The sequence below is a fragment of the Crocodylus siamensis genome, chromosome 1, assembly GCF_052110815.1.
Source record: "Crocodylus siamensis isolate JL-2025a chromosome 1, ASM5211081v1, whole genome shotgun sequence".
Lineage (NCBI taxonomy): Eukaryota > Metazoa > Chordata > Crocodylia > Crocodylidae > Crocodylus > Crocodylus siamensis.
This window is the reverse complement of record NC_143395.1, coordinates 273,751,976-273,774,526: the sequence shown is the minus strand read 5'-3', so window position 1 is coordinate 273,774,526 and position 22,551 is coordinate 273,751,976. Positions and strand designations below refer to the sequence as shown.

The window sequence follows — 22,551 nt, the reverse complement described above, 5'->3', positions numbered from 1 at the left end:
TGTGCCCGTAGAATGGGTCCTGCTTATGCAGATGTTCGCTGCTCCTGATGTGTGCTGGGAACACAGTCTAATTAAATTGTGGAGTGGGGAGGGATGGCCAGGATCAGGGTGGGCTAGTGGATCTACCAGGAAGTAAGGGGGGAGGGGAGATGTGAGGGTCAGGCAACTAGAAACAGCTCAGTTAGGGTTGGGGTGTAGGAAAAGTGCAGCCCCAGGGCTGGAGAAAGCAGCTGGGCTTTCCCAGCCCCAGGGCTGCATGCCAAATGTGTGCAGATGTTCAGTAGATTAGGCTAACTTGTGACCAGTCTAACTTCATTCAGCTCCTCAGGCAACAGGACTCACTCTCCAGGCTCCAGAGCTGATATTGTCTATGTCTCCTAAAGGCTTTGAGGAGACATAGAATAACTAAGTTAGAACAACAGCTCCTGTGATAATAGTTAAAGCCTAAAACTGCAAGTTTTTAAGCAGCCCAGCAACAGGGTAGATTTAACTTGTTTTTATTTAAATCACTAATATTAATCTTTGTCTAGCAATTGTACTTCTTAGTTGTTCTAACAAAAAAAAGGTTTATTCTAACTGGTTCGTCGTCTTAAACCTCTCTAATCATTAAACACCTTAGTTTGTACTTTAATGTATCCTTTGCACGGAATTTGGGGGTTTTTATTTGTTTGTTTGCTTTGCTAAATAGGAAGGTAAACCATTTCTATATATACACATACACATCCAAACAATTACGTTATTAACATACATTTATTCCCATTCTTCACATTCATATTTTTATTAAATTAAAAATAATGCATTTCTTTTATTTTTTTTAGATCATTATTATTCTTACCCATGATTTGTGTGAAGTTAATTTGGCTTGAAACAGGAATTCAAAGTAGCAATTAGTTCATAAAATTACCTTAAATGTGCCAGGAACATAAAAAGAAAAAAGTAAATTATGAAAACATGTTTTGTGCTTCCTTTCAACTGACTTATTTACAAATGAAGTATTTTCTCTACAGTTAGCGATTTCAGCTATGCGGTTTTGGTTACTATATCTCACAAGATTTGAGAATTGGTAAAGCTCATCTATTTGCATCTCATTTATTTGTGAATTGAAGGAACACTATTACTTTTCCTGCTTTTCCATTTCCCAGCAAGTTTTTCAACTTTCAATGACTTTTTCATTCAAATGATCTGATTGAAAAAACTTGAATAAAGAAATATTTGCTCTGTACCTGCAGAACAGACTACTGCTGTCACAAGCTGATCTAGCACTTCATCATCCTTTGATTTTAGGCACTTAGCTAGAGACTTTCACCAGTTTAGATGGCTGACTGTCTTTAAAACTTCAGCAGCAAACACAGGGCATGTACAAATATTCAGGGAGATTAGGGAGAGGTTAGATTGAGTTAAAAATGGCTACCCAATTTAAGGTAAGTTGGGATGAGACTAGCGGAGGAGAGACTTGGAAAGGTCTGAAGGACAAGCAGTTCCTGCGGGGGTGGGAATCAAGGGAGCTAGCAGGGCCTGTGGGGGAATCAGGGGGGCAGCCAGAGTCCACAGAGGGAATTGGAAGAAACTGGGGATCAGGGAGGCAGCAGGAGAGCTCAGAGGGGCTAGCAGGGTAGGTGGGGCTTTGGGGGATTGTCAGGGCCCCTGTGGGGTAAGGGGGGCTAGTGGGACCCATGGAGGGTCATGGGAGGGATGAGAAAGGATGGGAAGCTCTCTCTCCCAACCCCACGGCACTAGGGGCTATTTTTAGCCCCCCTCCCCAGATGAACAACCCCCACCATCCCACCTGCCCCTCCCCCCACCTCAACTTACTTCCTCAGCACCTAGGAGCAGTGAATGCTGGTAAAACCAGCACTGTGACCAACTAGCAGGATGAGGGGTTGGCAAGACTGGGAGGGTGCTAGCTGGTCCATAGGGCAGTGTTGTCCATTGGGGGTGGGATCCACTGCCAGGTGCGGGGGAGATAGGAAAAGCTCAGCCCAAGGGCTGGGACCAGTGGCTGGGCTTCCCCAGCTCCAGGGCTGCACTGGGAACTGTACGGTAAAATCAGCCTCGCCTGAACCAATCTAAATTAGACTACCTCAGAGGTTCACTTAACTTAGATTGGGTCGCCCATTTTTAAACCAGTCTATCTGTCCTGAACTTCTGTACAGTTCTCACTTAGATCAAGCTAACTATGAATCTAAGTGTAAGGTCCTCACCTGGGCAAACTAAGTTAGGTTGGGTAGTGATTTTTAACATAAGCTAACCTCCCCGGACTATGTATGTATCCATATATTATATTTACTTATTGTATACCATTTTACTAGACTATTGTAATCTTTGACTTTGGTACAGGTTGTCTTACCTTCAGATTTAATTCTGAATCAATTTAAAAAAAAAGGATTTAAATTTCAAAATCCACATATATATATGCACAAAATGAAGTGTATGTCTGTATGTATTATGTATGTTTGCTTATAAGTCGAGAAGGCTGGTCCTACCTTCCAAAATCACTGAATACCACCCAAAGAAAATTATAGGTGGGTTATTTTTCACTTAACCATTTTGGGGTCTTCCAGTGAATGGGATTACTTCAGTTCTCAGATAACAAACTGGTACTACTCCATTTTGGATGCAATGAATTCAGTTCAATTGTCATTATATTGATGCATGCCTTTTTTCCAACTCAACTGTCATTATGATATTGATGCGTGCCTTTTTTTGCTCCACGTTAAATATTAAATGTTAAATATGCTGTACTATGTTCTTCAAAAAATAAACAATATTTTTCACCTAAATATGTTTTACTAAGTTCTTTGAAGATAAACAAACACTGCAGTTACAACAATAACAACCAGAGCAAAGAATGGGTTCTTTTGCTACAGGCAGGTTATTTTTCACTAGACCCCTTCTGGGGCTTCCAGCAACTAGGATTACTTTACTTCTTAGATAAGAAACTGGCACCTCTCCATTTTGGATGCACTGAATTCAGTTCAATTGTCATTATTATACTGATGCATGCCCTTTTTTTGCTCCATGTTAAATATTAAATATGTTGTGCTATGTTCTTTAAAAATAAACAATATCTTTACCTATAGATGTTGTACTAAGTTCTCTAAAAATCAACAATCACTGTAATTACAAAAACAACAGCTCAGCAGAAGAACGGGTACTTCAGCGAGTTTCAAATAAAAAATCTGCTTTAAACAAAACATTTTTTTAAAGGAAGGATATTGATTTTCATTCACCCTGTATAAGTAGCCTTCAAATCTCTCTTTAAGATGCACATCTCCTAGAATTTTTATGATTTTTAAAGATTTTTTTTATACCTACAAAATCTTGCCAGATGATCACCAGGGGGCGAGATGTGATTAATGCTTAGACTGGATAACAAGATCATGATATGCCCATAAATATCTGAGTGACTTTACTTATACTAGTAAAGCTGCATTAGAACGGACTATGCTCCTGAATATCTATGTGTTTGTGGGATCTGGCATATAAGCAGCAAAAGCAATTATCATTACTTTATGTACAAGTGTTTGTCAACCAGTAACACATCTGACTCACTACGTCCATTAAAACCAGTGGTCATAAAAAATCTTAGTTTGTTACGTACCACTATATCTTGTAATTTGTTTTAACTAACAGGATATTTCAAGATGTTTTTTATAAAAGGTTTTGCCATATTTTTCTTGAACATCTAGGAGTTTTGAAACTAAAATCTGTTTGTTTCAGGTTCTTTCTTCCTCCCCCTGAAGATAGAGGTCACACCCTTCCATACAGAGGTATTCTAGAAGTTAGAAAGAGTGCAAAGAGCTCTTCTTTTCCCAGTATACCTTGACAGGGAACCTGCATGATTTGGTACCTTACATATAATGAAACAGAGAACTAGGGCTGCTGGCAAAACTAGCAGCTGAAAAGAAAGAAATTCAGGGTGAAGTGAACATGGGGCTACAGAATGCACTGGAGAGAACACTGGGGCAATAGTTCCAATGAATATTTGGGAAGAGACATCTCTTCACTTGCTCCTCCAAAATTATACATGTAAGCATAATACTGTAGCTATTTACCCACCTGGATGGAGAGCACTCTTGAGCTGCTCAATGTTCACATTCATGAGGCCATAAATGAGCCATTTGTGTAAAAGTGTATATGTGATGCTTTTATTGAAAAAGTTTTAGAGCTACATTTTAAAAGAACAACTGCAACTGTCAATGCAAAAACAAGAAATCTGGAACTGTAAGAACTCCATAATAAAGGTAATTGTGAAACCAGTAACAGTTCTAGTTTCTAAATTAGCTGGAAAGTAATCTGCATTACTATATGCTGGATTTTCTCTCTTTTCTCATCCATCGCTATTATGAAATGATTTCTACCTGATTCCTTTATTTACAATAAAGAAAAAATGTAGACACATGGCTGAATAATCAAGAGTGCTCAGTACTAACATTCTGCTCTCATACATGTCAAGGGGAATCATATTGTTGATATCAATAGCAACAGAAATAAGCCAGTGGTAAGCACATGTGAAAATCCCACCAACAGAAAACAGTGATAAATGTATCAATATCAGTGTTGGATAAGTAAGGAGAAAGATATTTTACCTTTGCCTGCTGTGGTCAGCAACAAGTGAAGTAAAGTGATAGCTAAAGAAATCTTGAATTTCAGTAAAAGCTCCTGGATTCTGCTGGCGCAGCAGTACCGTACTCCAAAGGCAATCATTCTAGAATACACAAGGGAAAAATAATATTCTGTAACAATGACAAGAGAAAGAACAAGACTATAAATATAATACAAGATGACACTTTCAAGCCATGGCTATAAATCTTTTCAACCCTTCTGTATCTACCCAAATTTGCTGATGTTCTTCCTTTAGAAGCCACTGTTGACAGGAAGGGAAAAAGAGACTACAGTCCAATCCTGCAAAGACTTACACATATGGTCAGAGCTATGTATGAGCATGAATCTTTGCAAGGTTGAAGGTTTAATCTGTTAACTTCTGATAACAGGTGAAAGGCAAGGCAATTATAAGCGTTCAAATAGGTGTAAATGTTTATTAGTATACTATGAATAACTAACTATCCAGGTATTAGCTATATCAGAGGCAGCTTAATGCATGGGCCCGCAGGGGGTTCTGTTCCCAGCAGGGGTGTCCTGATGCGGGTGGTATCATTCCCAGGGGGTCCCGATTTGGGGGTACCTGGTGAGGTGTTGAGGAGCACAAGTTTCAGCCCAACACACTCCAGGGCGCAATGCAGCAAGGTAGGCAAGGTTGGCTGCAAAGTAGGCAAAGGGCCAAGGCAGCTTGGCCACTTGGTACCTGGCTGGGCCCACAGCTTTTGCCCATGCCACCAACACCACCAACCCAGAGCCTGATCCTGGCTCTGATCCCTGCACCTGGCATGTCACCAAACGGCCACTGCAGATTGTCTCTGATGGCAGTGTCAGAGGATCAAGGAGATGTCCTGTGACTAATAAGGGGTTAAGGAACTGCCAATCACTACAGGCAGTTCAGGTGCCAGTTGCCGCAGCAACCAGACAGGTCAGGTGACCAGAAGGGGGCAGGGCCGGGCCTTCATAAACAGCCCAGGCCAGAGCCTAGCCAGCAGTTCCCCTCTGGCAGCTGCAGGAACTGCAGCTCTGTGGGACAGCTGAGCAGCAGAGTCAATGGTGGTGGTTTGACTGGCTGCAATGATGCGAGGGGAGAGAGAGAGAGAGCCCGGACAGATGTATGGGTGAGAGTCAGCATTGTGTGAGGTGTATTATAAGCCTGGCGCTTATGTTATGTTGTAGCTGGCTGGCTGACTCTTTGGTTTACTTATGGTTACGCTGGAGGACCGGGTGAGGCTGTAGGGGTGCGAGGAGGCCTCACAGGGGGCTCCCCAGTAGCTTGGGGGTTCCCGGTGCCCAGCAGGGGCACAGTGAGTAGTGCTACAGTGGCACAGCGTGACGAGTGCCGGAGAGGCGCTTGGTGTGTGGGGGTTGTAGCCCCAGCCGCGAGAAGGCGTGGCAAAAGGCCCTAGAGGGGGCGAGAAGCTCCAGAGAGGGCGAGGAGTAGCGAAAAAAAACCACAAGACAGGCCCAGTGGGGTGAGGCCTGGGCACGGCAAGCCCAGGGGTACCAGTAACAGGGTGCAGGTTGTTTAACCGGCCCAGAGGCGCTGGTAAAGGGGTGACAGGCACGTGACCAACCCAGGGGCGCTGGTAAAGGGGGCCAGTGGTGTGATAGGCCCAGGTGGTTTGGAGGCGGGCGCCGGGGCATGATGAGCCCCAGGGATGCCAGGTGGGTGACAGGCCCGGTGTGCCAGAGAGAGGCACCGGGGCAGGACGAGCCCAAGGGGCGCCAGAGAGGGTGCCGGAGGGCAAGGACAGAGCAATGTCCAGAAACAGCTGCGAGGCTTGGGGCATGCTAAAGGGGAGGTAGGAGGCACGCATTGCCCATAAGGCTGGGGGTGTTGGAGCACCCCACTTGGAACGGAGGTAATACCAGCGCGGTGTCAAGGGTGAAAGTAGGCAGCCTCCCTTACTGAACTTAATAAGAACAAAGACGTGGTGGGCGAGAAGAGGGTGCTGGATTGCCGTATTTGACACGGCAAGGGGGCGCTAGCGAGCTCACGGCCGCTCGCAGGCCCCACTCCATGACAGAACTGATGCATTGGCCGGGAAGCCAGCCGTGCACGGGGGAGAGAACCCATGTCCCCTGTGTGGGGAAAGGAACCCAGAAGATTAGGGCAGAATTGGACGTAGGTTGGGACATGGATGCCCATTACTCAGCGAGGATTCAGCCCTAGAGGGGCTTGGGGAAAGCCAGGAAGACCTTGTATGCTGGCTGAGGATTGGGGAACTGGAGGAACAAGTGGTCCAGCTCAAGCAGGAGCTGAAAATGGTAAAAGTCCTGAAGGGAAGTGTGGAGGCAAAATCTGCTGCCCTGGAGCGACACTGGTCGCCGGGTAAAAAGAGTGGGGCGGTGAAAGAAATTAGGCGTCTCATAGTGGAGGAGGCAGAGCAGACGGAAAGAGTGGACCAACTAATAGCTCGCGAAATAAAGGGGAGTCAGGAGCGAGAATATCAGTTGTGCAGGATGCAGGCAGCCCTGGGGCGCTGGAGGGACCAGGCTCTGGAGGCCAGGAGAACCCCAACAAAGGAACAATGGGTGTTGCAACAGAAATTAGAATTATCTAGGGACCTTATAACAACCCTGCAATGAGAGATCCAGGCTCAAGGGGAGCAGATCCAGGACTTGCAGGAAGATCGGGAGCGTTGGTGAGAAAGATGCGTAGGGGTCGAATGCTTAGTTGATATACTACAAAAGGAGTTGAATGAGGACCGTAGCCAGATGGAGCAGAACAGCAGGATCATAACAGAACAGATGGAAAAGATAACGGCCTACAAGGAAGGTATAGAGGCAGAGGTAGCCAATCAAAAGAAGGAGAACGAGGGGTTACGGAGGCAAACACAGAGTCTGCAAACAGAAAAGGCTCGTCTAGGGGAACAGATCCAAATGCTGGAGATTCTCCTAGTGGAGAGTCAGGGTAAGGTAGCAAGCCTAGCTGCAGAACATGGGCTAGTGCAACAGGACTTGAAAACCCTAAGGGAGGAGCTGCAGAGGCTAAAGAATGACGAGCGGAGAGTTTCGGAGATAGGCAGCCAGATGACTGGGGAACTTTCACAGCCCCAGAAGCAGAGGGACCTCATAGATCAGGGAGTGCAAACCCTAGAGACCACAGACAGCTTTGAGAGAAGGCTGACAGCTTTGGAGAGGCAGTTAAAAGACTACCTAGAGGTCACTCAATCAGAACTCCGGGAAAGGGTTTCACTTATTGAGATCTTAAGACAGACCGAGGCCCAAGTTGAGAACCTCCAGTCTGCACTCGTACAAGGGCCAGGGAAGGAGGAACCTTCCAGGGCCGAAACCCAAGACTACCCTAAGGAAGAAACAGTGCTAGGGCAGTCGGGGAAGAACATCGGGGAGGAGAGCCTCCTAGAAAAGAAATTAGAGGCCTGGCATAAAGAAGCTCAGTCAACCCTTCTGGAATACTGGGAACGGAGGTGGACACAGTGGCACGAACTCCACTTACAACGTCTGGGCCAGCTAGAGCACCAGCTGGAAAAGGTAGCCCAGTGGCGAGGCAAAGGGGGTAACACCTAGTCAAGAACAGTCAGAGGTGCTGAGCCTACCAGAGAGAGAACCCGTAAAAGAAAGAAAAGAGGCTGCTTTAAGGAGGGAGGCCCCATGCCAAAGGGGTAAGGGTGGCATATAAGGAGGCGTGCCTCTAAGATCAGTTGTGCGAAAGACTGGGGTTATGACCAGGGGAGTGAGGGCACTCCAAGGGAAAAAGGGAACCCAAGCTTATGGAAAGAGCAGGGAAGAGCGCTCAGCTGGGTGGAGGCTGGAGCCTGAGAAAAGGCCATATTTACACCTGGACGGCATACCGAGACAGGTTACATGTAGGACCCTCAGAAAGAGTATCGAGGAGAAAGTAGGGAAGGTGGCCTTTGTACAGATTTATAAAGGGCCAAGAGGAAGATATACAGGCCAGGGCAGAGTGGAGTTTTGGAGGAGAGAGGATGCCCAAAAGGCATGGAGGTGCCAATGGGAAATATGGGGCAAACTCCAGGATATCTGAGAGGCCCAGGCAAGATCAGAAGCCCGAAAAGCCACCGTGAAAGAAAGGCTCCAGAGGGGAGCCAGAGAATGGAGATCGTGGAGACCAGGCAGAGAAGCAGCCGGCGAGGTAGGCGATCTACCAAGGTCAGCTAGTGTGCGGGGGCTACCTGTGGCGGGTAAGCCCCAGTAAATCCCACACGGTGTGCCTTGGGTAAAAGGCGAGTTGGAGGTGCCTTAAAACCTCCGCCACCAGTGTAGGTGCTGCTGAACGCCTGAATGAGCGGAAATGTCGAGAAGAACACCTTCAACGGATATAAGGCCTAGCCGAGCAGCAGGAAGACACCCCCCCCCCCCCCGGTGAGTGTGAACTTCAGGGGGAAGGTGTGTCACAGGATCAAGGAGATGTCCTGTGACTAATAAGGGGTTAAGGAACTGCCAATCACTAGGAGCAGCTCAGGTGCCGGTTGCCACAGCAACCAGACAGGTCAGGTGACCAGAAGGGGGCAGGGCCGGGCCTTCATAAACAGCCCAGGCCGGAGCCTAGCCAGCAGTTCCTCTCTGGCAGTTGCAGGAGCCACAGCTCTGTGTGAGAGCTGAGCAGCAGAGTCAATGGTGGCGGTTTGACTGGCTGCAATGATGCGAGGAAAGAGAGAGCGACGTATGGGTGAGAGTCAGCGTTGTGTGGGGTGTATTATAAGCCTGGCGCTTATGTTATGTCATAGCCGGCTGGCTGACTCTTTGGTTTACTTATGGTTACGCTGGAGGACCGGGTGAGGCTGTAGGGGTGCGAGGAGGCCTCACAGGGGGCTCCCCAGTAGCTTGGGGGTTCCCGGTGCCCAGCGGGGGCACAGTGAGTAGTGCCACAGTGGCACAGCGTGATGAGTGCCGGAGAGGCGCTCGGTGTGTGGGGGTTGTAGCCCCAGCTGCGGGGGGCAAGGCATAGGCCCCAGAGGGGGCAACGGGCGTGGGGGGTGCGGCAAAAGGCCCTAGAGGGGGTGAGAAGAGCAGGAGGCACAGCAAAAGGCCCTAGAGGGCCCTAGAGGGGGCGAGGAGGCGCGGCAAAAGGCCCTAAAGGAGGTGCGAGGAGCGGCGAAAAAACCGCAAGACAGGCCCAGTGGGGCAAGGCCTGGGGCGCCGGTTATAGGGTGCAGGTTGTTTAACCGGCCCAGAGGCGCTGGTAAAGGGGCGACAGGCGCGTGACCAACCCAGGAGTGCCGGTAAAGGGGGCCAGCGGCGTGATAGGCCCAGGAGGTTCAGAGGCGGGCACCGGGGCCTGACGAGCCCCAGGGACGCCAGGTGGGTGACAGGCCCGGTGTGCCAGAGAGAGGCACCGGGGCAGGATGAGCCCAAGGGGCGCCAGAGAGGGTGCCGGAGGGCAAGGACAGAGCAATGTCCAGGAACAGCTGCGAGGCTTGGGGCGTGCTAAAGGGGAGGTAGGAGGCACGCATTGCCCATAAGGCTGGGGGTGTTGGAGCACCCCACTTGGAACGGAGGTAATACCAGCGCGGTGTCAAGGGTGAAAGTAGGCATCTTCCCTTACTGAACTTAATAAGAACAAAGACGTGGCGGACGAGAAGAGGGTGCTGGATCACCATATTTGTCACAGCAAGGGAGCGCTAGTGAGCTCACGGCCACTCGCAGGCCCCACTCCATGACAGGCAGTTGAATCAGGGGTGGGGGCCTCCAATGGGGTGTGGGGGGACCTCCAATTTTTCATTTGTCCAGGGCCACAATAAATCTTAATCTGCCAACGAGCTATAAACTGAAAGTAAACGGGATGCTCAGTGCTTTAAAATAAACAAACAGTAACATCTAGCTACATCTGTAAAACGGAGTTTAGGAGCCAACTTCAAGCACTTGTTTTGAAACTCGTAATTGCAGCTGTAACCACAGCCATAGCTGTAGGTACTTTTTTGCAAGGTCTATCAGGGTGTTAATAATTAAGGTTATCTGAAAGGGAAAGATCCAGTGCATATACCTGGACAGTGCCAATTACACAGAGATGCAAAGGATGAACCAAAGAGAAGCAATAGGTAGAGAAAAGATTTAGACATATCAATGTGGATGACAAAACTAGCAGATTATATCATTTTTTGAATCACTTAAATCCAAAACATTCTACTGTCCCTAATATGTTATGACTTGGAAGAAACGGATTACTGATGGGTGACATGCGAGTCACCAATTAGTATGAATGTATGAATATATGTGAATGTATATGAAAGAGGGGGAGAGAGAGAGAGAGGTGTTAACCAGCAGAAGACAGACCACTGACAGGAAAGCTTGAATGAACCTAAACTGAACAAAAAGAAACAACATATTAGAATGACAGACATAACCAACAAAGGATATAAATCTTATCATTGATGGCAACACTAGTCCACATGCCATACACTGGTAATCTTATTATTTGGATGGACTGTGCCACCCCATCATCTGGACAGCCTGCAGGATGAAGGATACACTACATGGGTGACATTCTTGGAATGAGACGGGAGCAAAGTGGCTGTGTGACAGTGTCTGTGCAACAAGGGAAAGGACTCTTATAATGTTGGGATACATGCATGCCCTTGATCACCAGTGGAAGGCCATTGACAAAAAAGAGACTGTTGAAAAATACTGTATTCAACAATGGTGTACAACTTTTCCACAAAAGTTTAATAGTTCTTCAATAATATTTGACTGGGGAAAAAATAGGAGGTATTAGTTTCTGACTGATCTTTGCCCTTTGACGTGTACTATCAATGGATAAGCTCCAGAATCTTGGAATCCATGGTGTAATTTACCAGGATTTAGATAAGAGGCATCAATCCAAAAGTTGTGGGTTCCCTGCCAGTTTTTATGTAAGTATATACATCGAGCTTTCCTAGACCTGGAATGAATCACTCCCAACAAAATCAAACTGTAAATGAACTATAAACTTTATAAGTAAATCTGGAGCAGGATAGCAGTGCGTTAATATCCTATGGCTCCAGACTGATGAGTTGAAAATGGGTCATTCAGGCTGCAATACCAAATGCAGCTAGATGTGAATACTAACCATTGTTCACTGCTGGCTATGAAAACTGGATTGTCTTTACTGCACCAACCCAGTGGGCCCTCTAGGCTCTGAAGATATGTGGATGGAAAGATTTTTTTTAAAAAAATCCCACCTTCTATAAGTGAAAGGGTTTATTCTATAGCAATATCCTAAAACAGCAAATTCAAAACAAAGATCATCAAGGGGCTATGCTATGTAGAGCCCCACAGCTGAAGAGTGAACTGCCCTTAAACCTAGAAATACTCAAAGCAGCAACCAGACATTTAATCACAAAGTTGCAACAGTACTGAAGCAAACTGCCCACTTTCCAAATCAAAGCTCATCTTCTTTACTCCATCATGCCTAATATAACCTTCCTTACTGGTTAAGGTCCAACCGGCAGAAATAATAGAGAGAGGGTGGTGTAGTCTGAAGGATGGTGTTCAAAGACAGAGTCCAAAAAGACAAGTTGTAATTCCAGCCCTGCTGTGAATACTGCATGGCCTTCAGCAATTCAGTTAGGGCCAGATCAGCTCAGGCCTTCTAACAAAGGCATTGCCAAGTTTTCCCTTTCCATCTTCATCCAATCTGTGCCTTCTTCTATCCCACATTTAAGTTTAACCTTTCATAGTTTATCACAATTGGGGTTTGGTAGTCATCAGCTTTTCTTTCTTGGGAGGGACCTGACAATTAATGGCAGATGTGGGGGGTAAGGTAATTACTGCCAAGAGACTACCGTAGTACAGAGAATCCTACAACCACTCCAGTCCAAGAATGAAACAAAGGATCTAGGGGAGGCCCTAAAACTCAAGTAGGTATCATGAATATGAACAACTATATGGACAGATTTCCAGATGGTGAAACTGTTATAATCCCACTGACTCCAGTTAAGGATCTGTTCCTGTATTTATTGATAATTAAATTAAGGGCTCTAAGGAAAATAGTGTGTGTTGTGGTTTTTGAAATGCATAAACAGCTGTCACTAACGTAAGACTAGTCTAAGTCTGATCTGTTTTCCCTTTTAAATGACAAACTAAGATACAATTTGTATAAGATGGTCCAAAACATTTGGAAACCATGTCTTCTGGTAATTACAGCTTCCCAAATAGTTTCCCAACTAAGACTGGAGTTTGATAAGGAAGCCTGCTTGTGCCACCACTTTTTAATCTATTGTTGCAAGATTTAAAACGCATGCAAACAGGGAATGAATTCCACATGCCCATGATACTGAACAACACACTATCTCTGTCTTGTTTTCTGCAGATAAAGCCTTTTTAATGGCAATCCCAAATACATCTCAAAAGGTTATTGGATACTTTTTCAGCAGTATTGAAACTCAAATAGTTTAGAAATCAACACCACCAAGGCACTGGTGTTTTGGGAATGAAAGGAGGGAACAAATTTGATTTGTGCAGAAAACAAGATTAGAGGTGGTGCCTTCATTTAAGCACCTTGTAATCTATTTTAATAACAATCTGAGCTGGAATAAGCATATTTGAAAATGTAAGCACTAGAGTAAAATACTCCATTTGTGGAGTTCTATATAAAAAAAGACAGGCAGAAGGGTAATACTGGCAGGTCTATACATCTAAGGTACAATCCACTTTATTGTCTGGAGCAGAGCTAAGGGGTGCTGATTCTGTGGTCCACCCAAAAACTGAGACGATTTCTAATTACTTTTTAAGGTAGCCTTTGTCTCTAACTAATTCTATGTTGGGTGTGGAGGCTTATATGCTCTGAAATAGGACCGGTTAATGTGAACACCTTAGTTCAAATAAGAATTCTAAACTACTGGATAAAAATTAGATCTTTTACACCTACATTCTAGGTGCCTCTCCTTTTCCAAATAAACCCTTATTTGGATGATTAAATATCATCTATAATCTCCTTTAGACAAATAGCCTGAGACTCACTAACCCAGTATTCCCCTAACTTTAAGACAAGATATGTGTTGAAGAATGCAGTACAAGATCCTGCAATTCATTCTAATGAGAACTGCAATCATCCTGGGCAGGTGGTGTCATGTTCTATATTTGGACAAAATATATTCTTGTGGGAACAATGAGATCAATGACTTAAATCGCTCTTTGTGGTCTTGTTTGTTTTTAAGAAATAAGAGGAAAATGGATTTCTCTGCTGGTGAAAGATTTTAAATACTGGGCTACTCAAGAAAAAAGAATGTATCTTCTAACAAGTCAGAGCCTGCCCTATACTCCGGAGGTGTATTGAATTACTTACACAAAGAATAAGGGCCAAAATCAAACAGAATTCCCTTCTTGCACTTTATTGTCCACTGTTTCATTTTATCTATTTTTGTATCATCAGACAATATGATCTGTTTGAATTCTGTGTAAACTGGTAGAATAGACAAACCTATCATAGGCTTTTAACAAAATGTATACATTATAATCTGCTACAAAAGCATCACCGTAGGGCTGCTTTTACTGCCAGATCAGACTCCGCAGGGCTGGAGGGCCATTTTGGTGCCCCTCCTCACTTGGCACCCAAAACTAGTGCCCTACTTGCCCTACCCCTACTTGAACTGCTTACTACTACTAGCACTTCAGGTCATTCTACAAATAGATTTGTGGATTGAGAACACGCATATTGAGACTTGTGCCTCTTTGCTTGGAATAAAGACCGTGAAGCATAATGGAATTATAAAGGTGTAACTGAAGATGTTATTCAGAGATGATAGGGTTGCAGGTGCAAGGAAAAGTAAAATTTACCCTGCATAACCATTATTACTCATGATCATGGAAAAGGAAAGAACTCAGCATGACTCAAAGATCCTGGGCTGAATTTGCAAAGCTGGCAGTTAGAAAAACAACATATTTTTATTTGTAAACTGAGCACATCTGATACAAATTCACTATGCAGAAACTTCTAAGCACAAGTGCTGAGCAGCCCGAATGTATTAAAGTACATTGCAGCTCAGCATGTACTGTAGTTACTGCAGGGCATGAACTCTGAAAGAATTTGGGGGAATATTGCTGACTGCTTAAATTGCAAAGACAAATTTCATTTTACTTTGTATACCCAATTGGCAATTTTTTAGCCACATAAGTGGCATTTTTAGCACCTACACATAGGTTGTTATTCTATTACCCATGCTGTGTGGACTGCAAGAATGTGTGCATAGATTTGGGGGGGGGGGGGGGGCAGATTATTTGGGCCCAGGGAGTTTTAATGAGGTGCTGTGGGCCAGATCAATACCCTGCACCCCCCAGCCATCGCAACAACTCACCAAAACTCCCTATGTGGGATGGGGCCATGGGCAGGTGGGGAGCGGTGTTCTAGAGTAAGACAGGTGGGCAAGGCTGAGATCACGGGATGGGACCGCAGAGTGGCCCCTGCCCTGTGGCGTGTGTGTGGGGGGGGTGGGACAGAGGGTGTGTGCATGTGTCTGGGGGCACGTGCACTTGTGGGGGAGAGGAGGCTTCCTGAGTGCTAGGCCCCAGGACCCAGCTGGGTGGAAGGGAGGAGGGAGCAGGGGGCGCATGCCAGGGTCCGCAGTCCATGGCTGCCCCCAGGAAAAATGGGTGGAAGGCAGCCAGAAGCTGGAGCCAGAGTCCCACACACAAGGGCAGGAGCTGCCTGGCTGAAAGCGGCACAGCAAGAGCAGAAGGATGAGCCACCGCTGGAGGCAAAAAGAACCAAGCAGCACTCAGGAGGCTTCAGCCACGTTGGAAGCAGCCCCGGCAAAAACTGACCTGAGTGGGGCTCGGCCCCATGTAGTGCGCTGCAGGGGCAGCCACAGGCGAGATCAAATCAATTGGTAGGTGCCCCTTGCAGGACAGACCCAATCAGTTGGCAGGCTAGATCCAGCCCATGGGCTGTATTTTGTCCACCTGTGGCATAGACTGATCATAGGCACTGGTTACAAACTGGCTGGGATGGTATGCAGCTACATATGCACATACCTGAGCTTAAGTCTTGGAAAATGACAGAAGAAGAGAAGGACCCTCCTATGTTTCAGCTGCAAGGATTGAGTGGTTAGGGCAATCAGGAGACCAGCACATTCTAGGCCCCGCACCCCCTTGTCCAGAGGAGGTTTAGACCTGTATTTCTCTGACTGCCCAAAACAGTGTTCTAACTACCACACCACAACTTTAGGCATTAGCCAGTCCCTTCTCCAGCACTCATTTTGAAGCTGGCTCCCTGGGCAGCCAAGAAAGGGAAATATGTGAGGCCATTGTGAAAAACTCAAACTGGAAGTGGTGCAAGTGAGTGAACTGGAGCTCTAACATGGGCTCTTACTTGCAATGGAACAGAAACTTCCTCACTAGAGTTCATCCACCTGATCCAATGACTATTTAATGTAAAGTTCAGTGGCTCAGCTTCAAAAAGAGCAATGAGGAATAGACTCCTATAATAATGGTTAACCTGTAGTATGGTGGTTAGACTACTGTACTGGGAAGATAGAGAAACCTGCTGTGGACAAGGAGGGGCTTAGAACCTGGGCCTCCTGCTTTTTAGGTAAGTTCCTGAACCATTCAGCAATTGAGACTAAAATATAGGAGGCACCTCTCCCATTGCCATTTTTCCAGGACTTACGCTCAGAAAGTGTGTATGCACCTGCATGTGTTCCTAGCTAGCGTGTAGCCTGTTGTACAGGTATGTGTAGACAGAGCATGCTTACCCATCCATACTGCGGTGATAAAAGAAGCACAAACTGTGCTTGAGGCTGTGGAGAGACATTTGGGAGGTTAGGGGAAGGTTAGATCAGGTTAAAAACAGCCACCTGATCTAACTTAGTTTGCCTTATATTAGCTAGGTGGATCTAAGTGCAAACTGTACAGAAGTTCAGGACAGCTATGTAGGAAAAGCAAAATGTGTGGCCAGTGGCTGGGCTTTCCTAGCTCTGGGGCTGCACTGGGAACTGTACAGAAGTTCAGGACACTTAGATTAGTCTAAAAATGCCAACCTGATCTACAGTACCTCAGAGCTAGGGTTAACTTAGATCAGGTTGGCCACTTTTAGACCTATCTAACTGTCCTGAACTTCTGCACAGTTCCCAGCACAGCCCCAGGGCTGGGAAAGCTCAGCCACTTGCCCCAGCCCCAGGGCTGTGTGTTTCCTATCTCCTCCCTCCCCTCCCCAAGCTCAGACTACTTTCAGTGCCCCAGCTTCTCCCCCTCACCACATCCAGTGGGACAGCCACCCCCAAGTCTACCAAACCCCCCATCCCACAAGCCACTGCAGTTTTGCCAGTGCCGGTTTTACCAGTGTTCACCAGTGCTGGGAGCAAAGCAAGTAAGTTGGGGTAAGGGAAGAAGTGGGATGGGGGTTGTTCATCTGGGGGTCAGGGGACTAAAAATAGCCCCTTAACCTCCCCAAATGTCTGTATACAGCCTAAATGTACAAAAAAAACCCAACCCTTACACAGCTGGAAAGCTGCCACTTATGCATACAAAGAGGAACAGAACTCCACCCCAGTTCTTTGTCACACTTAGTGAAATGTCATATGATTATTGATATGACCTACATTGTGCTAATTACTTGAATTACAAAAGACTTCCATCAATTATTGTCTTATTACGGTGCAATAGTGCTGTTTATTAATTTTTTCAACTCCATATGTTGACATCACTATTCAAGCACAAGAAGAATTTATCACAGAAGTTTTGCCTATAAGGATACTATGGAGAATGAGGGAACTGTGTGTAGTATTTTGTGTATTTGTTTGTTTTGGAGGGTTGTTTAGACAGAAAAATATATCGGGGCAGGCAGTTATTTTAGGCAGAGGGCCACTTACTGAGTTTTAGCAAGCCATTGAGGGCTGCATGATAGGCAGCCAGGGGCAGATAAATATTAATTTTCTAAATTTTGGGGGGCCCTGCGGGCCGGATAAAATGGCCTGGCAGGCCGCATCTGACCCACAGACCGTATTTTGCCCACCCCGATATAAATAGATAAATATCACACATCACTCAGGTAATCTATTTGATATTAACCTACAAAAGCCCAAGGAATTAAATCAAACAAGACCATAGAGAGGCAACCCACAAGAAATGAAAAAAGAGCAGCATTAAGGTTCCTTAGGTAACAGTTGGGGAATTATCCTTTGCACTGGCTCCATCCTGGCTAGAACAGTTTACTCTTTCCAAGACTGAGCCTAGGATAAAAGAGAATCTTAAACCTCAAGGGCACTAGAAAAGGAGGGAGAGGTGGAGAAAGTGGCTCAAGACTACTTGGTGGATGTGTCACTGAAAGCTGACAGACCAACTGACACAGAATCAGGAAGCCTGCTGCATTAGGACAGGCTGCTTCTCTCTGCCAGATAGAGTTATTTGGTCTGAAGGGATTATATTACAAGAACTGGTAAGAAACAGTTAGGTAAAAATAAGATTACATCTTCTTTGGCAGTCCCTCGCAGTTGAGGATGATTGCCTTATCTGTGGGTCTGAAGATTGGCTGATGAGGCCAATCTGGGATCCAACAGATTCTGCTGCAACTTGGGCATGTGTTTCTATGCAGGATAAGTGGCTCCAGATTCTTGATTTGGTCTGCAACATGCTGTTTCTGCCTTTCTGTCTCCTCTTGTTGTCATAAGTTTATCAAAGTAATGAAAACCTTGCAGCAGACTCTTCCTCCATTTGGGACAGTGCTGGGTGGCAGTCTCTCACTAGTTGATGTTGCATTTTTTCAAAGCTGGTCTTAAGGATGTCCTTAAAACACTTTCTCTTGAGTGTATGCCTTGACTGAGCTGGGAGATTAAGACTTGCTTCAAGAGCTGAAGCTGGACACACGGATGACGAGGCCAGCCCAATAAAGTTGATGTCAGATGGTCATTGCCTCAATGCTCATGGTATAGGAATTATAAATATTTTTTTTGAGCTTGGTGCTTTTGAGTTACTTAATAAATGTGCTGAATACAGTTGGGTCTATGTTTTGAACTTGACTGCATATTCAGGGAAGAAGACCTGTAACCTACTCTAACAGCTAACTCAGTGGTTTTCAACCTTTTTTTAAACTCAAGGCACCCCTCACTAGTCTCCGGGCATCCTTCAGAAAATGCTAGCTTTTAGTTTTTACTCCTTTTTTTTACTACAGAAAAATAGTACAACAATACTTCTTTACCAAAAAAAACTCAGAAAGACCACAACACGTCAGAATCTTTTTAACACTAAGTTCCAATTTGAAATCTCTAGGCTTATCTCCTGAATTGCTTTTACACCTAGCAACGCTAACATTGTACACTGTACAGTACCCTTGAAGCGATTTCAAGGCATCCCAGGATGCCACAGCACCCTTAAAGAGGATCACTAAGATAACTGGACTGTGTAATTTACCTAGAGGTTGGTTTAGGAAGCTAGACCTATAACCGTGGCAGTGCACTCAAGAGGGGCCTAAGGCACCTTCTAGCCCTGGCAGACACATTTTCAATAAGTTTAAGGCAAATTCAGTCTTTATGGTGAAAAAGATGAAAAAGATAAAAAAGAATGTGTTCAATATAAACATTAGGGGGGCAGGGGGCCGGACTCGAAGATCTCCCGAGGTCCCTTCCAGCCCTGATGTCTATGAAATGTCTATGAAATTAATATGCCACAAAGTATCACCTATCTGTTAAACTCAATTTTAAAAATTTCAGTAAAACTTTACAATTCCTTTTGTACACATTTGTATGCAAAAGGATATGAAAACCAGTTCTTTAACTTTTTTGAGCCTCTTAAATTTAATTGACAAACTATTGGATCCTGTTAAGTCAAACTTAAACCAGCACAACTTTTTACAGACAAAAACATAAGCCACTGGAAACAAGGGGTTTCCTCTGGGAATTCGGACATAATCTTCATGGTTATCCATTTATATCTAACCACAATGTGTCGACTGTTGCACTTAAACTTATTCTGGTCCCATTACGATTATTTCATCAACAAGGACTGGGCCTATTGTGTATGTCTTATTTTGCAATCACCCCATTAAAAGCCTTCAGTATGAATAAAACTATTTTCCCAACATTATATAATTATTAGGTTTTGGGGGGGAGGGGTTGGTTGTTTTATTACAGAAGTAGAATATTAACAGTTATATGGGAAAAAATATGGTGAAATCTTGGTCCTGGTGCCAATGACTTCAGATGGATAAGGGTTCCAGTCTTGCTAATTGAACTTAAGTATGTTTCCAGTAGATCACGCTCCTATCATTACATTTTAATACTGTCTTACACTGAGTATATATTCCTATCCTACTAGCATTTTACTGCAATTTTGATAAGTTTTCATTGTCAACGAAGATAGTACTTTTGGAATGGCAAATCTTTTTTTTCCTGCATTCTGTGACAACAGAGAGTCTGTATTACTCCAGTCTGAGTCAACTGCTAGGAGGGAGAAAGGAGCAAGATGCATGGAAGATGCTTATAGCACTGCACATGTCTAGGTCCCACTCAGCTCCTTATTGCTTTATGGGGAATAAAACTATCAGCTTCTTCCACTGGCTTCTGATATTTTCCGGATTGGCAGCAGAGGGTAGTAAAACTGCTATATTATTTTTATACCGTGGCTGGATGAGGTAGATGTAATGGGGAGGATACTTATGTTGGAAAGTCTTATGTCACTGTAACTTTTGGCACATACAGTATCCACTGATTTAAGAACAGAAGTAGCTGTATCCATTAAACAATATTGTCCTAATTTTTTCTGAATGTTTTCCTGAACACAGTAAAAGAAATATTTTACTGATAACAGCCTGGTGTTCATGAATACTGGGCAGTGTTTAATAAAGGCTGCAAAAACAGACATACCTCCTGTGAAATTTGGTTCCCTGTTTGTTAGAATACCACTTTTTACTTTAGCTTCACTAATTGCACATACATTTCAGCTAGTCTTTCTAACATGTAATGAGTAAAGTTTAACTGAAGTGATATCAACCATTTTAAGTTAAAAACAAGAACAATGTCTTTCCTTCTTTTGTAAACTCTTTACCAAAGAGATTTAATATTTTGTTTTTAATAAAGTTATATGTTAACAGGTGTTTCCATGGAGCAGAACATAGTTACATGTATAGTACTCAAGCTGCTGTCTCACAACCCTCTTACAACATCAGCTAAGTTGTAGATGGAAATAAATTCTTGGCAGGTGGGTGAGGGGAGCTGGAAACAACACATTTTACCTTAGCCTTTTATCTTGTGAATTTGTAATTAATTTTAATATGGCTTTAATACAAAAGTCTGCATCATGTTAAGGTTGTCTATATGGGAGTAAAAATAAGGCTGTTGCTTTGCAGAGGCAAACTATGTCTATGCTGCCACCACGTGTCCCAGCCAAGCTGTTTCCAAGCCCACCCTCCACACCTGCTCCTGCAGATGTGCTCCAAGCCTAGATACACACCAGTGAAAACATTTTAGGTCATTCCTCTACGAGCTCTCAAAACCACAGTCTCTGGAGTGCTTCAGAACAGCCACTAGGGACAACTCTGGAGCAGCTTCATTTATACTTCTGGGTTTGGAGCACATGAGTAAGAATGGGCAACTGGGTGGTGCTGAGAGACATCCACAGTATAGACATGCCCAGAGGCCCTAACTCTTTGTTCCTGTATTCCTGCAATAAGTGCAGAAATGGGGATGTATACTGCTTTAAGCCACTTAGGTGCCTACTTTGTTCAAAGGCCATTCTGAAAATGATTCAGGTCCTGGTGTAAGTTAGAGCGGCCCAATGTCAATACTCTTCCCTTTCCCCTGCCTTGCATACCCCTAAGCTGAGAGATGACAGAGGAAGCATCTTACAGATCTTTACACACCTTCCAAGAAATTCCCATACATGTGGAGTATTTCCCAGCAAGAGATCTATTGCAACATAAAAGGCAACATATCATTTGATGCGAGGAGCTTAAATGCTAAATAAAATTACAGAAGGACAGCAGGAAGGGATGCAAGAAATGGTAGAGTTGTTATTCCTGACATGTGTCTTGTTAGTTCCTCCGGTAAAGAATATTTTTACTGGTAGGTTCATATATATATATATATATATATATATATATATATATATATATATATATATTAGCACTTCTTTGATGAGGCATAGTGTTTATACATGTCATGAATGAAGCATGTCGCATGCAGCAGAACAGTAAAAGCATGGCAGACTAGCTCCCAAAGGGCCTCATCTAAGTTGACAAGGAGGCAAATAGGAAAAGGATTCTAGGCATACAGATAGGCACGTACCTGGAAATGTAGAAACAGGGACTGGGGCAGGAGCTATGAGAGATGAAAGCACAAAGATAGGGAAGGACAAAGTTTTGCAAGGCCTTCACATTTTTCATTTATGGGGTTTGAATTTAACATGCAGGCAAGAGTAGGGCACAAAAATACTTTGAAGACAGGGCATACACTATCAAGCCAAAGATTAAAGTAGGTATTTTCCAAACTGGGCAGATTGTAAAGGAGTAAGGAAAAGAAGAATGCTCAGTTCACATTTCCATTTTTCCTTCTGAAAGGTTATACTTGAAAACTTTTTCCATCTTACTTTAAATAAAAGAAAATTAAATAGTCTTTTTTCCTCAGTTTATAGACCAGCTGTTCCCACTCTCCCCCTGATTTCCTTTTCAAGCTCTTCTGGCTGACACAGCAGGAACAGCCAAAAAGAAACATCTTGAAAGTGAAATTCTACCGTGAGATTTCTTCCTAAACTTCATTTTTGACTTTATGGATTCAGCATGTCTCTTGGCTCCCATTCCTAGAGCTGTTGAAAATCCCTGAGCTGGAAGGTGCAATATGTAGCAGATTATTTTATTGGTACACCAATGGCCAGAATGTAAGAACTGAAAAGTGTTATCAGTTTATAATTTGATATAAGGAGCACAATATCAGCAATGCTTGAGGAACTACAGTAATGTTGGTGTATGCGTCCTTAAGAGGCTGGGTACACTTTGCCCCTGACCACCACAGAAAGCTTTATCTAGTTGCTGTCACTCCTGGCTGTTGCAGTGCATGTGTGTGG

General features: G+C 44.5%; 1 protein-coding gene across 4 annotated transcripts in view; it reads right to left on the bottom strand.

Moving 5' to 3' along the window:
• ADGRG2 (adhesion G protein-coupled receptor G2) overlaps positions 1-22,551 on the bottom strand; it is a 104,965-nt gene that overhangs the window by 77,987 nt on the left and 4,427 nt on the right. For all 4 annotated transcript variants that reach the window (XM_090062687.1, XM_090062714.1, XM_090062695.1 and 1 more), the window contains exon 2: positions 4,590-4,708. In XM_090062687.1, coding sequence (XP_089918813.1) covers positions 4,590-4,707 — 118 coding nt within the window. In that variant the 5' untranslated portion in view covers position 4,708. The remainder of the gene's footprint in view (positions 1-4,589; positions 4,709-22,551) is intronic.